The 18036-nt window shown below is 38.3% G+C and overlaps 1 protein-coding gene and 1 non-coding gene across 7 annotated transcripts in view; both read right to left on the bottom strand.

The window, feature by feature from the left end:
* Positions 1–18036, bottom strand: part of LOC120454158 (afadin) — a 51448-nt gene that overhangs the window by 20526 nt on the left and 12886 nt on the right. For 4 of the 6 annotated variants that reach the window (XM_039639223.2, XM_039639222.2, XM_039639221.2 and 1 more), the window contains exons 2-6: positions 13840–14056; positions 13666–13774; positions 12675–12868; positions 12082–12600; positions 11709–11790 (exon numbers count right to left, since the gene is read on the bottom strand). In XM_039639223.2, coding sequence (XP_039495157.1) covers positions 11709–11790; positions 12082–12600; positions 12675–12868; positions 13666–13774; positions 13840–13944 — 1009 coding nt within the window. In that variant the 5' untranslated portion in view covers positions 13945–14056. Of the gene's footprint in view, positions 1–3159; positions 3316–6916; positions 6954–11708; positions 11791–12081; positions 12601–12674; positions 12869–13665; positions 13775–13839; positions 14057–18036 lie in introns of those variants that run through there. The other 2 variants (XM_039639226.2, XM_039639225.2) reach the window with 2 other exon arrangements.
* LOC120454727 lies at positions 4154–4277 on the bottom strand. Its single transcript, XR_005616659.1, has one exon. It is a non-coding gene; the product is annotated as a U4atac minor spliceosomal RNA (small nuclear RNA).

Consider the following 18036-nt stretch of genomic DNA (forward strand, 5'->3'; position numbering starts at 1 on the left):
TAATCGTAATCGATGCACAAAAACAAATTATTCTGCGGCTTCTCATTGTGCCCAAAAACAACTCCTTTCAAGCTGGGCGTCAGCCAACATTCAAGTCAAGTGCTGCCCAAGGTGGCTATCAGCATTTTTTGCTAGACAATTTGGCAACAATAAAGATATAATTGCCACATTAAAAGTTAAGCAAGAGAGAACTCTATAGTTGAGTTCCCCGACTATCTGATACCCGTTACTCAGCTAGTGTAAGTGCAAAGGAGGCTCTTCCACACTGATAGTTTTGGCGTTTTGTGTGCGTTAGAGTGGGCGTGTCTCTGGAGTCTGCATGCTGAAACTTAACTTTCTCGCGTTTATTGTTCCTAAGATTTCGACGTTCATACGAACGGACGGACAGACAGACTTGGCCAGATCGACTAGGCTATTGATCCTGATCAAGAATATATATGGTCGGAAACGCTTCCTTCTGACTGTTACATATGTACTTTTCAATGAATCTAGTATACCCTTTTGCTTTACGAGTAACGGGTATACTCTCAGCTAGAAAAACAAAATAGTAGGGAAAAGTCACAGAATAAAATCACAGCAGCTGAGAGCGGGAAATCGCGGGCCGTGAAAAGTCGAGAATGGAAGTGGAAAGTGAGACCAGCTGATTGCTTGATTGGATTTTCCATGCTATCCGTGACTGCGAGTGAGTCCTTCTACTTCAAGTACTATTCCTTAAGGAGCGTTTAAAAAGAATTAAAATGAATATTAAACTGGATGAGATGATTGGGGTATATTCAAAGACATTATAATAATTATAATGTCTTTGGTATATCGGTGTATGAAGTAAGACCTACAAACTAAAACATATTTAATGCGTAGTAAGTACACTGACAATTTATGAGCCACACTTTGTTGTAATCGCAGAATACTAATGGGTACACCAAATGCTTGGGTTGTACTTCGTACGTTTCGGTTTGACTGATTTTACTTTAATCTTTATTTAATATGTTGTGCACCATTGGTGACGACAGACAAGGCAGGACATCGTGTCCTTTTATACCTTGCAGCAGCGTCCTTGTCATGCCCATTGAAATTAAAGCCCATAATGGCCAACACACACATGGGACCACGAGAAAAAACGTTTAGCTTTTGTAAATAACTCCTGAAATTTATCGATTTTTGTCTGTTTGTTTTGGCTGGGTCCTCAGGAACTGAGCAACCGCCCTTGAGACCGACATTTTTCCTTTGGATATAACGGGTGTTTTTTTTAGAGGTATAGAACTTTAAGTTGGCATTACTGTTCAAGATGGCGACCGATTTAACAGCTGTCAAGTGATTTATTCTCAGTTTGGTTTGGCAATTCGTCATGCGTGCTTACAAAATCCAACTCGTGCAAGAATTGAAACCAAACGATCATCAAGCAAGGCGTAGATTCGTCGAATGGGCCCAAAACGAGATTGCTGTTGTTCCCGATTTTTCATAAGCCTCCAAGATCTTGTGATTTAACACCGCTAGACTACTTTTTGTGGGGCTATGTAAAGTCATTGGTCTATGCGGATAAGCCACAAACGCTAAACCATTTGGAAGACAACATTCGCCGTGTTATTGCCGATATACGGCCAAATATTGGAAAAAGTCATTGCAAATTGGACGTCCAGATTGGACTACATCCGAGCCAGCCGTGGCGGTCATATGCCAGAAATCATATTTAAAATGTAATGCCACAAGATTATCTTTCATGTCAATAAAATTCATGTCAATCGAATAATCCATCGTTGTTTTATTGCAATTTAAAGTTCTATACCTCTAAAAAAAACACCCTATACATACATATATGTACATATAAGTACACAATTATATTATATTGATGTAAGGGTTTTCTAAAAAATTATGTGTTTTATGGTTGGCTCTCATTCCTCGAAAAAAATTACAGAACCAAAACGAAAAAGCCAGCTACGTGTAAAAGTTCAATTTGCGCACTTGGTAATGCGGCAAGAAAGTACAAATCGAAATAAATAATGAAATGAAATAAATTGCCATCAAATTGAAAGGCAGAACGCACGGACACACACCACACTCCGGAATAACCGCAAACGCGTCGACCGATGAAAATCGTCCCAAAAAGGCACAGTTTAAATTCATTTTTTTCAATAATATTTTTGTAACTAACTAACCGTATGGAGACCGAGGAAGTCAGGTCTGGGCCGCAGCTGCCAGACGCCGGGTGCCCACAACAATGCTTTGACAACGCGCAAGGATAACTGAAAGCACACTGAGCGTATGAGCAATGCCACAAACGCAAGTCCTTCGCTGACTAGCTCACTGTCGGACTGGGTGCGTGAATGAATGAATAAGACACAAAAAATCCAATAAGAACACTGAGCTAAGGTCTTTCAACTAACAAATACCCTGGAAATTTTGATTTTGTTGTTGCTTTAAAGAGAAAAAAATCACTAAAAGGATCGCATGTTAAAAAAGTATAACGTGACATAAAATGTGTAATTTATAACAATATAATCTTATGTCTATACAATGTATACAATGACAAATATACAAAATATACAATTACAAAATATTGTGTGTCTGTTCCCTATTTTAATTTTCAATAAGGTACGTGTACACTTTTTTCTTTTTCTCTATCAACCTTTTTCGTTTTATTTTTCAAGTCCAATATATTCTCTTTTTTTGCGTAAAACTACACAAGCACACCCTAAAGCACCCATAAAGCAAGCAGAGTAAATTATGACTGTGTGGGTGAGTGAGTGGTGTATAAAACAACATTTTGTTTACAAAGTTTTCAACGGGCGTATGCTGTGTGTTCGCCCGCAAGTGTTTGAGCTCGGCGCTGGTATTAGTGCTGGTGTGTCTAACTGCGTTTGCTCTTTGGTCCTTGCATGACACACCAGCACCATTACCATTACGCCCCCAGTGGCATTGGCAACTTAGGTATACAGGATACAGAACGGGGAAGGAACTGGCACACATCCTTTCGATTGCCATCCAGCAGCGACATGCGACCAGCCCAACCAAATGGATGCACTGACGTCCTGCCGAAAAGCCTGCTCGAAACCCGGACATGGTCGTGGTTCGCTGTCCGATTTAGTGGGGTGCGAGAAGCGTAGCTTAAGATGCTGTGTAACTATGCACTGAGTCATTTAAAATATATTTACGTTTAATTACAATTTAAAACGAATCCGCTAACTGCATACAGTGCACAAACTGTATGGATTTCGGAAGAATTATTGACCTTTTGTTTAGTTTCAAACCAATAATTGCAACGAAAATTGAAATACAGCCATATTTTAAGGATAAATAATTCAAAGTACTGCATTCCGAAAAAAAAGATACAAACAATACAGAAAAATCAAAAACTACTAAATATTTCAGTACTTGCAGCAACATTGTAAACTTTTAAATAAGCTGAATTGTATACGGTATGGCCAAGTATTGAACACAAGTTAATAGTAATAGAATGCTAAACCGAAAACTAGTCAAAGATGAAGATGGGACCGTCTCCAAAATACCTATCGAATTACGAAAGCAAAACAGAAATAATGGGCTTTTACCGGGTAAACCACAAACGCCCGTCAATCATTTTTCTCACATATCCACTTTTATTTCCATACGCATTACCGCACAAATCCACTCCATCAATCGGGCCGCAAACATTATCTCCTCCCCCACTTCTTTTCTTATTGAGGCAATCAATATGCCCAACTGACTCACACCGGGAGCAAAAAGAGCACAAGTGTAAGACAAAGGATATGTGTGTTCTTGTGAACACATAAAAACATAAGATATACTTTAAGCTACTTTTCAGCTAACGAGCATCGCACAGTCAACGTCTTTATTGTTGCCCAACTTGCGATTTCTTGCCTTCACTTTCCTGAGTTTGAGGTTCTCGTGGGTTGCTTTTGGTTTAATGGATGCCTGGGAAATGAAAAAAGAAGCCATTAAACCGAAACGCAAGCTTAAGTCTGCAACATCAGCGGGAGCAGGATTTTTACCATAGCTTACATAGCTCACGAGTATCCATCAAATACCGCCTTTACGTATATGTATTTTATACCAAATCCTAGGCATTCCATTCCATGATCAGTCCACGAAAATAACTATTTTCAACATCTAGTTTTATATGCATTAAAGAGGCGGCTCCCTGTAAAGTAAGGAAGCCTAGTCCAAAAATTCCGAACTCCAATCGCGAACGATCGACGAGCGGGGGTAATATCATTGGTGTCAGCAACAATGTCCTCACTAGACGTTCATTGAACATTTCTGCTCCCCAAGACAAGGAAGGTGGAGTGCTGGAATGCGCGTTCACGTCAATCAAGTGTGGCCAGTACTAGTTGGGAATTATAGGAGCACCAACTTAAAATCTGCAAAAGCAAATCTTGCGATCGCAAAAGCGAGCTAAAAGGGTTTCAAACCGGTTTTCTGCAACGTCCGTTTTTTCGCGGAAGTGGGGTAATTTCGAAAGCAACCCTTATCTGAAAGATTTATGACGACTAGTTCAGGAATGCACGACTTATTCAGCTGTGATGCCTGACTGGCGTTCCGTTTTGGCATCTTTTTGGATCCTAATCGAATTAGACTTATAAATAAATGGCCAATTTCCTTTTAGTAAGAAACCTCAAGGACGCTCGGAGGGAGTTAAGTAAAATCACGAAGCTGAATAATTCACTTGAAGAATGGAATGCAGAATACGGCATACACATTCATCCTGGCAAGGAGCCAGCTTCCCCCTACCAAAGCACTATGACATGTGTGTCTGCTCCTAAGTGCTGCCTTTGTTTCTAATATTTAGGAGCCCTGAGAGGAGAGCTCACTTGCATTTTCCGTTCGCACTGGCTGACTATCTGCCAACTTGCGAGGCAAATGGCTGGGGAAAGTAAAAAGTCGGGTGAGGCAATCGAGAGGCGGTATCATTTAAGTAACGATGATTACTGCTTCGGGCTGTGGATGACTGTGGATTCTGATGTGATTCGGCTGTGGCGCTACGTTGCCAATTAAAAATGTCAACAGAAATAGGAAATATCAAACTGGAAATGAAAATCGCTTGGCAGATTTGTCTTTTTTTGCAAGTAAATTATTGCATGCACTAAAACATCGTATATCTAATTTCATTTAATAAACTTATATTTGCTCATTCCTCCTCATTCCTCCTTACAATAGCAAATATTATAATAAAAGACATGAAAATTAAATACCTAAAGCTATAGCTTTAAAGATCCATATATATAGAAGCTTCTAGCTTGCTGAAAATTCACTTAATAACTTCTAGCTCTCATTTTATACATAACCAAATTCCCTAATGAAAAGAGTAGGGCCAGCAATAAAACAAAAAGCAAACAAATTGCCAGCCCAATTTCGAATGACGTTTTCCCAATGTCTAAGCGCTTTTTTTCCCACACTCATGTGGGATGGAAAGGACAACAACCAGGACCAGGGATGACCTTCAGGCTTTCAGTATCTGACGGCGGCGCTTGCCTCGAAATAAACTGCACTTCTCGGGCTTCGGTTGGAGCCGTTAAGACCGTGGCGTGAAATAAAGTCGACAGCTCCCAAGTTCCGAGAAAGATTCAGGCAGCAAATTATGCTCTGCAGCTTGCAAACTTTATGAAGAACTTATCTCACAGAGAGATGGAAAAAGAAGGGCAATATAGTGAATGTCGTGTCAGCGTGCGGGGCACAATTATTTATGAGCAGCCATGGACCAAAGTCTACCAAGCAGGCGTTTGAGCTTCATTAGGTTTGACCTTTTCTGACCGAAATGATTATTGTTCCTGTCGACAGTTTCCTTATATTTTTTATTGGAAAAACAAATGTAGCATTAATTCCGTGCCGTTCGAAAGGGAAATGTCATCGAGACAATCATCAGGTCAATGTTCCGCTCGGTGTTCGGGAATAATATAAACATTCGTTCAAGGAACGAAACACGATAGCCAAAATCAAACCTAATCAAATTATTAGGTATTTCCCAAAATGTATATTTACAGGAGGATATCTCGTCTTAGTAGTAGTAGCTTAGTAGTTCCCATTTACGATTCCGATCAATTGTGATTAGCCCATAATACTTTCCAGCACTACAATAATAACTTAACTCGTACATTGAATAATTTCTTATCTTTTACATTACAATATTCGTTTTTTACGAATGTTTTTATTGCGATACCTACACGTAGCAAAACGGTATTGAATGTAACATACATACATATATGTCATATATTTAAACAAAACGTTTTCACTTGTATACAGAAAAAGGCACTTCACATTTATGCACGATTAATAAATAATTACTGGGTTGTGATAGGTGTAATCCTTTTTTTAAGATTTTAGGTTTGGGCTGTGAGAGAAATTATTTGTTTAAATATAGAAATGCGACAAGAGGTAAAATTAAATGTAATTACTGTAATTCGTTGCTTTTATTATGTAATTTCAATATATCTGTAAAGAAAATCGATCGAATTTATTACCATAGTTCCAAATCTAATTAATAACACGTTTAAAATGTTCCTTTAAAACATCGAGCACACAAGGAATGGAGCCCCTTCTGTATGAGTGTTTATAATGCACTCCAAGCGACACTCTCCCCATTAAAAACATCGTTTTGACGGTCTCAAGCTTTTAATGCCAAGCCCAATCAATCTGGCAATCAATGAATGCTGCTGAGAGCCGGAAAATTGCCAGCTAAATTTACACGATAAAATTCCAAATACGCAACCGCTTAATAACTCACAGTGACCAAACACGAAAATCGAAAAAGTTGTGACAAAAGTATTTGCAAAATATTGCCAACGAAGTTCAAGGGGAAGCTTTCTATGACGGATTCCATGGCATACTTTTTAGGTCGCTCTGGGAATACTTGATTGTCCCACCACTCATTGCCGGTGGTGGAAATATAAATAAATAGGTAGATCCCTCTGGAAAAATAACTTACGTCTTATGCCCCAATCCATCATCTTGCAGGCTTCCCGCGGTAATTTCTTCTCTGATTATTGCTACTACTACTTTTTCTAATTGGACCACATAGATTGCCCTTGTCGGGACAAAATCACTTGCTTGTACACAGCAAATTGAATTGAACGGCTCTTATTTTGACAATTTTCTGTATGTATGGTGGGCGGTGGAGGAGGAAGCGCGGCGGCACCCAACGATGGGCGCCCAGCCATTACCCGACCATCGTTTTATCTTTGTGAAAAACTGCTGCCGCCGTAGCTGGTTCAACGTTTTCTCGCCTCAAATACAACTGCGACGTGTCGCGGGTTTCCCGATAGCGCATCGTCGTGCTTTCCCGAGCAGCATTACTTCATGACTGAATCTAGCGCTGGGTGTGAACCCATTGCCTTCGCTGTGGGCCCAAACACAATGCGGAAAATACTGAATTCGGCTTCTCGTCGGAAAACTCTGTCGGCCAATGGAATCGGAACCACGGTTTGAGAGTGTCCAGAGAGAATAAAATTTGGGACTGAAAGCCGCCACAACAATAGACTATTAGAAAAACCCCAAACAGGGTTGCTCAGCTTCAACGACAGTTTCCTTCTCAAAAACTCTTGTCAAAAACAAAAAAAATATGTTTTTATAGCATAAATGTCACTAAACTTATTTTCGAGTGCAAGTGCGTGTGTCTGTGTGACTCCTGTGGCGTGCGACGTTGAAGTGCACGGCGTAGACAATGAACAATGGGATATGTGTTGATGGGGAATCCCCATTACGCCACCCTTGGCCACCTTTGCCTCTTCTACCGGCAGTAGGTCGACATTGCAAAGGACTCTGACAGCGGGTGGAAAAGAACTATAACATGAATCAGCAGAATCCAACCACAACCAACAACATTAGTCAATCTTATCAGGCTAAAAACCATTTCACTTAATTTTCTTTGATGCAGAAATCTGTTTTTTAATTATTTAATTAAAATCTCTTACAAAAAAAAATTAAAATCAAAGGATTTGCATGGTAACCCCATTAACTTTAGTCGCTCCCGAAATTCCTGATATCGACGCTGCACCGTACATCGAATTTATAATCACATTCGCTTCTACCATTGGTAAACGGTGAATGCCCAAGACTGTGGGATTCAAGGTGGTCAGGCCGATATTCCTATTGCCGACCCACCAAAAGTATGCAATTATCCTTGACAGGACGTACACAGGGAAATAAGCGGACGCCAGAGACACCAAAAGAAACCGAAAAGGCTAGACTGGGTAAAGTCACCCTGCAGGGAGCTCCTCACAGACACGCATTGTTTGAAGCTTATATTCTATTAAAATGAGAAATAAAATTTAAAAACGCGCGTTCATGAGAATAAGCACATCCTAAGAATCTTCATAATAGTATAAATAAAATATATTCCCTACTACCTCATTTAATTAGTATACTCTGCGTGCATAGATTAAATAATTAGTAATTAATTAATTGAGTTACAAGTTAATATGAAAACAAAAATGTATAAGTTTGCTCCTAAATATGTAATTCTAATTAATTTCTAAATATTATTGTCATGACTGGTGTTGAGTTATTGCCAAATTATAATTTGAATTATTATCATCCACTGTGCAGTAGAAGCACTGACAAACAAACATAAATATAATTGAATCGAAAGCGAAACTCAAAACGATAAAACCGAGACACAAAAGATACGAGCGGAATAGACTCCACAACAGAGAGTCAAAATTTCCAATTTCTCTTTTAGCTATAGATATTGAAAGTGAATTAAGAGAGCGTAATGGCCCACTTTCCGCACAAGAGAAATCCTGTATCTTTGTAACTTTGGCTGATATTAAAAGGAAATAAAGTTATGGACAGCGAAGGACTTTCTTCATCCAATAATTAAAAAAAAAGGTGCATTGCGAAACGTTAAAACCTGACCTGGGGCCTTTACATCTCATTTAGTGATAAGAAAATTAACGAAATAGCTCACATGTTCTTGGTTCTCGTTGTATGGTAACCCACATTGATTGTCCACAGAAAAGTACAGATAAACCATAACCTACGGCGGTAAACAATCATCCGCTCATTTTAACTAAACATTCGCTAAGTTACACTAACACGCAGAACGAAGTAGCGGGGAAAAGCGACAAACAATTAGCAATTTCAAAAGGCAAAGTCAAGTAAAGTAAAGTGCGGTTGTTATTTACATTTTACACCTCTCGAATGGCCAGTGGACCAGGCATAGAAAAAGAAAAAGGCAGAACGAGGAGCACACTCATGTAGCTACCAAGGTCTGGAAGCTCGCATCCCAACACTAAAGCCATGCAACAGGGGGGAAAAAAAGAAAAGAAACCCCTGCCAATGCCATCATCAGTGAGTCGCATATACACTGACAAAAAAAATATTTTTAGCAAATCTAAAATAATTTAAAATTAAATAAGAAGTAAAAAAAATTAAAAATATAAAAACATTTTTCTAAAGTATGGGTGTGGCCAAAAGTTTTACTGCAAATCGATGTAAATTAACAAGACATAAAAAAAATAAAAAAAATATCAAAACATTTTTCTAAAGTATGGGCGTGGCAGATTTGGGTGGTTTGTGGGCTTTACAGTGGTCGTAGCTAAAAGATTTTTGTTAAGGGGGGGGTAGGGTTTTAAAGGGAGAAAAAAACAGGTTTTTACAGATTTTTTTTTGGGCGTACGGTAAAAGTAAATTTATTTCTGATTATTGTACATTAAAGAGTAGTATTTGAACTATATTCTGTGAAATATTGGTTGAAAAATATTGAAAATTGACCGAATGGCAGCAATTCTTCGCAGGCGCCTCAGAAAAAATACATTTTGCGGTGCACGTCATACCTCAGCACTGGATAATCTGATATGAAATACCCAAAGTTTTTCCATCAATTTTTATGTCCTCTAGGTATCCCTGTCGAGTTTTCCATTTATTATAATTTTTGAACTTTTTACAAAACTTGAAAGTGAAAATACCGATTTTTGGCCAAAGTTCATGACTATTGTTGTTAATAATAAAAAAATTAAAATCAAAAACGAAAAAATCTCGACAGCGTTACCTCATAAATTATGTAAGGAAATACTGTAAAAAATTTGAGAACGATCGGTTGAATAGATTTTGAGATACAGAGTGCACCGACTCAAAAAACATCGATTGAGAAAAACGTGTTTAAAGTTTTTGTTGCTGTCTTCCCGCTGAGGGATTACTCAGGTAGTCGTTCGAGACCCGCCTACTTCCAAAGCTATATCTTTGTGAGTTTTGCTCCGATTGACTTCCTATTTACAGACAACAATCTTGAGTTACTATACTTTCATAATATGCAATTAAAAAAAATCACTTTTTTTGAACCCTCAAAACCCTACCCCCCCCTTAAGTCAAGAGAAATTTACAAGACTAACAAAACTGTGAAAAAATATCGAAACATTTTTCAAAAGTGCCTATGTTTCTGGAGTCGTCATGCTTAATATCAACTTTCAGCTTTTACAGTTTCTGAGATCTCGACGTTCATACGGACAGACAGACGGGCAGACGGACATGGCCAGATCCCCTATTGATCCTGATCAAGAATATATATCGGAAACGCTTCCTTCTGTCATTACATTCTTTTCAACGAATCTAGTATACCCTTTTAATCTACGAGTAACGGGTATAAACACATTTTTAAGTTTTAGCAAATGCATGGTTTAGAATGTTTTTATAACAGCTATGAAATATATACTTTCCGATTTGACCGGTTTTTAAGAGAAGCGTCCGTTTACTAAGACACATAGCTAAGTTCTAAGCGTCGGATCGTCTTGCCTAGTTGTGCTGTTCAAAATATTAAAAAAAAACTTCTGTTTACATTTGCAGAGATTCAATGTCCTAAATTACACAATCCAGCTTGTTAGTCCTTTGAATATTGTCCTTGCTAACGTGGTTTATGAATGCACTAAATGCTTTGCCCCACAAATGAAGGAAAGTTTGCGGCAGTACGAGTAAGTCTAATAAGCTATATTCCGAGGCAGGTTGGCTAGAGTCCGCAAGAACATGTAGAGTTTTATAAACTTAATAAGAAAGCATTATTCTTGAAAAAACCGAAGGTTTGACTTAATTAAAAGTATGTTGGTTGTGTATAGTTTCTATGCAATGATGTTTCCTTTTTTCAAAACTTGAATATTGCTTTTACGCAGTTTAGTTAAGGTTAAGGTTAACGCAAAGATTTGATTTTTAATTGAATTTCTGAATTTTCGGTTTCCGTAAACTTTTCATAAATATGTTTAAATTATTATAAATTTCTTTGATTTGTGCACTTTTGGGACTTTAACGAATATAAACACATACAACTAAAGGTAAAGGTAAATATATATTATGCACTTACTTAGTTTTTCACAAAAATTGTCTTTCATCTTAAATATAGTTAAAAGATTCTTATACACTTAAGAAACCACTTGTATTCTCTATATGCATTTATATACTTTTCTATTGAAAAAATATAGTTTTTTCCAATAACAGTTCAAATTTTTCAAGTAAAAAAACCCACAGGCCCAAAAAAAATTCCGTCGCGACGATAAGAATTGCCAACCGATACTGAGCCACACAGAATTTATGAAATAAATAAATATCAACAGTGAATGTGCTTTTTTATTGCCTTTCTTGTTGTTGTCAGTTTGTTGAACAAGTGAGTGAGGTAGCATAGTTATTGATAAAACAAGTCTTTACCTAGACAATTGCGTGAATATTTATAGAAGAAGTGGCAATTCCTCACAAAAGAAAATTGATTTTAAATAGTTATATTAAACAGCACTTACCTCGCGACGTAGGATGGTTCATTAGTATCGATAGCGGGCACTCGTCGTCGTCGAGTATATATTCTGTTCCGTCGCTGTTGACCTGCATTTCGTAAAAAAAAAATTAAACTGACTTCCAACGATACATAACTAAATGGTTGCGATGCTACACATTACAGCTAGGGGTTATATAGGGATTATTATTATTTGAGGTCTGACAGATGTCTGATAAGTAAACCATATTGGCAAACTCCCAATAATAGTTAATAAACTTTACAAGATAGAACAGCATATGATAATTAATTCAATCAAAGATTACAAAGATCTTCAGGAAAAAAAACCAAAAAAACCTATACTCCCTCAGTATACTATATATATAATTTACTCATCCCACCTGAACCAGGCAATAGTGCAGAGGATCGGCCCTTTCTAGACCGTATTTGGCAAGCATTTCTCGAACAACAGCCTGCGCACAGTCCCGGATGGAAAGCAACAGCGTTTTGTAGGGCACGTCCTGGCAGAGGCTTTCGCCGTAAATCTTCAACGTGCCCCCGGTATCCGGACCACCATCCCTGGAACGAAACTGCTGCAGCTTCTTTTCGAGTTTCTGCTGTCGACGGCGCCGCATCACGGCCTCCGGGTTTGAGATCGATCGGGTGAACGAAGTTTCTGGCAGTTCCGTGTACAGTTTTCCTGCCACGGCATCGCTGCCGTCGCCGCCGCTTTCACCGGCGTTGCCATTCATGTTAGCAGATCCCGAGGAGGCTCCAACACCATTTCCCAAGCCCAGATGACTGGCACTGGAGTTTGGCGGATCGGAGCTCAGCTTTGACATCTTCTCTTTTTTTTTCTGTTCTTTTTTTTCTCGCTTCGAAAGTTTTCTCTTAAAGTTTAGATCTGTCTGCTCGATGGGCTGTGGATGGTGGCATTATTATATTAGTATTAGTAATAAATAAATCTTAATGTAAATAATATTAATTTACTTACAGTGGTCTTCTGGTCTATGTTCTTGAGCAGGAATCGACCTTCCCGATCGTCAATATGCCAATTCAGCTGCACTAGCAGTGGCTTCTCATCGGCATTAAGCCGACGCTCCTCACCATTAGCATGAACTTCGTAAAGAGCGTAGTTAGGCACGGATAGCATCCGCATATCGGGACGGAATTTTTCAATGAGTGTGTCTAAGGAAGAGTAATTGATTTAGTCATTTAAAAAGGTGTGAAATGTAATTGTAACACTTTTTAAATCTTTATTTAAATTAAAATACTAGCAATTACAACAATAAACTATTATTATATATTATTATTATTATACCCGTTACTCGTAGAGTAAAAAAGAAAGTAACAGGCAGAATAAAGCGTTTCCGACCATATAAAGTATATATATTTTTGATCAGGATCGGCTAATGATCCTGATCCTGAGTCAATCTGGCCATGTCCGTCTGTCTGAACGAGGTCGAGATCTCAGGAACTATAAAAGCTGGAATGTTGAGATTCAGCATACAGACTCCAGGGACATAAACGCAGCGCAAGTTTGTTGACCGATGGTGCCACGCCCACTCTAACGCCCACAAACCGCCCTAAACTATCCCGTCCACACTTTTCAAAAATTATTGAATATTTTTTTGATAGTATTGTACATTTCTATCGATTTGACAAAATGTTTTTGCCACGCCCACCTTAACGCCCACACTTTTCAAAAATGTTTAGATATTTTTTCACCATTTTGTTGGTCTTGTAATTTTCTATTGACTTGAAAATAACATTTTTGCTACGCCCACAAACCTCGTTCGCACTTCCGCTAGCTGAGTAACGGGTATCACATATTCGGAGAAGAAGACGATAGCGTTCTCTATTGTTTTATATTAAAAGAAGCTTAAACTCTTTAAAATGTTTTCAAGGAATTTCAATTTTTTAAATTAACTTATCTTTATATTTAAAAATATTGAATAATTTAAAGTTGCTCAAAAAATCAATACCTATGACATCTGTGACGGTGGCGTCCGAAGCCACGCGAATGCATTTGGTGGCCACTTTCTGGCCAGCATCTTGGAAGTAGAAGCGCATGACGCCATGGAAGAGCAGGTTCTGCAGTTAGAACAATTAAAATGATAATTAAATGAACTTATTTATTTATTCATAACATAACTCACCTCGTCTGGCTCGGAGAGCGCAAAAAGATCCAAACGATTGGCGTTCCATTGCTGTATCACTGAACGTACTGCCTCGCGATCCAACATCTTCTTATCATGTGACATACTGTACAGGTTATATTCAGGGTGGGGAAAGTCACGTCTCAGTTCCGGGAAAATAGATCGTGTTGTGACTCCAGTGTGACGTCGTTAAGGTTTCGTTAGAGCTATGAACTATCTGTAAACAATAAAGCATACATTTTTGATAAAATTAGATTCTGGGTTTACAGCTTCCATGAAAGCATCGTAAACGAAGACGGAATCAGAAGCGAAAAGTAAAAACTAGACGCAGATGTGGCAAACATTAACTTTTCGTTGCCAAATATAAACACCGATGCATCAAGGGGTCACAATACTAAGAGACAATGTAAATGTTCGTCTGTTTACCTACAAACTTTAACGAGGAAATAACAAATATTTTCGGTGGGAACTGCGAGCTACATTTCACAAAAGAAATTTCTGTGCATAATATGTATGGTACTGATAGAAATATTTGTACCTTATTAAAAGCACACACACCCAAATAATTCAAAATAAAATAAATATGCTTAATTGTATGAACAACATCACAGGATAAGTAAACCTATGATTTTTCATTTCCTTACACAACTTTTAATGATATCAAGTGGAACGGACAGTTTTGATTACTGGTCGGGCCAACTTTTCCGAAGAGTTGGCCACATGCCATCTACACATACATAAGTATATGACAATATCCTGCTCCTCTTCTAACCAATAAAAAGTTCCATTACATGATCATATCTACCAGAATTTCCCTCAGCGACCCTAAACAAATAACTTCATAAAAACTGAAAATTTCAGGGTAGCTGTACAAATAACCTGAAGACGTTATTTAGGGCGTGTTCTCTGTTGGCTTGTGACGAGTGGAAAGAAGAGAAGTGATGTCAAAGAGCGGAACTATGCCTGAACTAAACTATTCCAACCCTCTTTTCTTTTTCAGTTCTTTAATAGTTCAGTTCTTTTGGCATTATATTCCCCCACTGCGGTGCACTGTACTGTTTCTGTTTCTATGTTCTTGTTTCGTCTTATATAGGCAGTTTAATAATTGTCAGAGGTTCCGCCTGGGAAAACACGTCGTTTGAGTACTAAAACTTGTCGATATACAGGCTACTCGCTCCTTATAAAGGTCTACAGAATGGTAACCATATAAGTAAAGCTATTTCAACTATTTCCGCGAGGGCGTGCGTAGTCAGCTGAAATTGCATTTCGCAATGTTTAAGTATTGTGCTTCTAGAGTTTACATTGAATGTGTGTGTAGAAAGGTCCTCGGTGAATTCAGGCATGACCAAAATAGGGTTCTGGTAAAGCGCTGGGGTATTTTTCGCTGTCTGTTTCAAAAATTGCATTTTAATGGTTGCAATGGGCATTTTTGTTTTCAGGGTTGATTCGGCAATAAGGAGAAAGGTTGTATCGATATAGAAATTTACTGTTCTAGAGGGAAGTTGAAATGATTTCAAACTATATTCGAAAACAAGAGTACACTTTCTACAAAATAAGTTTGAGTTAACAAATTATATTTTTTGTTAATTTAAGAGATAAGCTTTTTCAGTTAGAGAAGAAGAAACTTAACTATATAATCGCTGCACACCATATTAAAAAGACATAAAGGTGGTATTTCAAGAAGATTAAATTTCTGTGCTACTGATTTGGGAGGAACAATGCCGTCGAAAAGATCGCAAGAGGAAAGATAATAAAAAACAACAAAAAAAGAACGCTCTAGTCGAGTTCCCCGACTATCTGATACCCGTTACTCAGCTAGTGGAAGTGCGAAGAGAAATTTTAACACTGACAGTTATTGGTGGTTCGTGGGCGGTTTGTGGGCGTGACAACATCGTCAAACTTGCGCTGCGTGTATGTCCACTGTCTGTATAAATATTAGAAAAACAGCAGGGAAATAGAAGTGTGTTTTGATGGCTAAAATGAGACGAACAGTGAGAAGCCCAAAAGGGAAGTACCGTAATACAACGCGAATGAACAAAACAAAGCCCATTAACCGAAGAAGAGGTGAATGTACGAAGACAGCAAACTGCAAGACCCAGATACTTTATCATGCTCAGATACAGAAACAGCTGAGCTTAAGATAGCGACAGACCAGTAGTATCTTTTAAATTAGTATAATTCAACCACTTCAACCACATCTGCGAGTTTTCGGATACAGATGCAAAGTTTCTGAGAAGCTCCAAACCTCACGAAGTGGGTCTGGGACATGTAAAATTGTTGCTGGCCTAGGCATAACTAAAAGTTTTTTCTATTGCAGCTTTTCGTTTCTTGTGCAGCTGTCGCTTTGGCACCTGCACCTCACATGACTTGCGCATCCCCTTTGACACCCCTTCTTTTTCCACGGTGCATGTTTGCAAAACTTGTAGCCGGTTGCAGTTTTTGTTTGGAGTGTGTTTGTGTTCTCGTGGTTCTTTGTGTTTCAATTAATTTTGGGGTCGGTAGGTTTGTGAAACAACCGGAAACAGCCGGAGGATGGACAATTTTAAATACACACGATGTGGGGAAATTGCTAATCTGCAGTTCCCCAAGCAAAACTTCCGAAAGAGTATCTGCCCAGAAAAAGGAAGGCATCTAAGAGCTGAGAACTTATCTTACTATCTGAAGCTAAAGCGATTCATTTTAGAAAATACCGTGCAACCGAAGACGAGATAGTTATGGGGACTAGGTAGATTACAAGTAATTATACCTGTTAATTGAAGGGTACACGACCCTATAAAGTATAAATATTCATAGTCAGGATCACTATCTGAATATATCAGGCTAAGACAATCTGTCCCTCTTTCTTTTTATACAAGTTACTCGTAGAGTAAAAGAGTACACATTCGTTGAGAAGTATGTATGCTGAAGAAAGCTTTTCCGACCGTATAAAGTATATATTATACATTCTTGATCATGTCCGTTAGTGTGTCCGTCTGTCTGTCCATATGAACGTCGAGATCTTAGGAACTATAAAAGCTAGAGAGTTGTTGAGAGTTTCCAGAGACAAAGCTGCAGCGCAAGTTTGTTGACCCATGCTTCCACGCCCACTCTAACGCCCACAAACCGCACAAAACTGCCACACCCACACTTTAAACAAATTTTGTATTACTTTTTCTAATTTCTGTAAGTCTTGTAAATTTATTTCGATTTGCAAAAAAACTTTGTGCCCACCGCCAGAAACTGTCAACTTTTAAGTCGGGAAATCCAACTACGCAGTTCCTTCCCGTCTTGTTTGTCTTTCGGTCGATTGCTTTTGCTAGCCCTTTTTTCCTGGTCACTTTGAGCTGCCCTTTTGGGGTTTCCTACATTTTGCTTTTGACATGGTTTTGCCTCTTAAGACGGAGATACCTTTACCAGACACAAATTACGAAAAGTATTCAAATGAATTCCTTTTAGGGCTTAAAAAAAAGAATTAAATTTGAAAGGAGTTTTAGAAAAGTATAAGCGCCTTTTGTGAGTCGAGCTTATTTATTTAATGCCTGAAATACGTTCATATGTGACGGATAAAACTAATTGTCATATTTATAATTATACATACATATATCTTAAAGACATTTCTAAAAATCGTTATTAGAGAATTTCAAATTGTACCGCTTTTAGTGCGGGGACTTTCTAGCTTTTAATATGAAGTGCTTGGAAATTTTTTAAATCTTTTGGCAAAAATACAAAAACAGTTTTCCCCGAGAGAGGGAAAGAAAACAATAACTTGACAAACGGCGTCAATAGGCATACCAACGTGGTTAGTGACTCATACTTTCTATTTGTTGCTGATTCTGTTATTGTTATTATTTGCTTAATGCTTTTGCGTTTAGCTCGGGCTTGTTAACCACTGAACTGAGCAGGAAGCGAGTGATGAGACCCAAGAGGCACACAAAAGTCCAAACACAGCCACTAAAAGTCAAGTTGGTGGTCATTGTTGTGGCTGAATTTTCTCCGCTATTGGGCCACGCTTAATTGCTCGGTGAATTTGGGTTGAACGCAATTTTTAATGATCTCCGAATAGCTTCTAGACGAAGTGTGGCGAGGGATTGACCGCCTGAGTCAGCGTAGGTGTACAAGAGCACACAGAAATATATCTCGAGATCAGAACCATTCCAGAGGAAGCTATGGCGAAGACACTGATGGCATGATAAACTCTTGGGAGTTGGAAATCAAGTA

Source organism: Drosophila santomea, chromosome 3R, assembly GCF_016746245.2.
Source record: "Drosophila santomea strain STO CAGO 1482 chromosome 3R, Prin_Dsan_1.1, whole genome shotgun sequence".
Lineage (NCBI taxonomy): Eukaryota > Metazoa > Arthropoda > Insecta > Diptera > Drosophilidae > Drosophila > Drosophila santomea.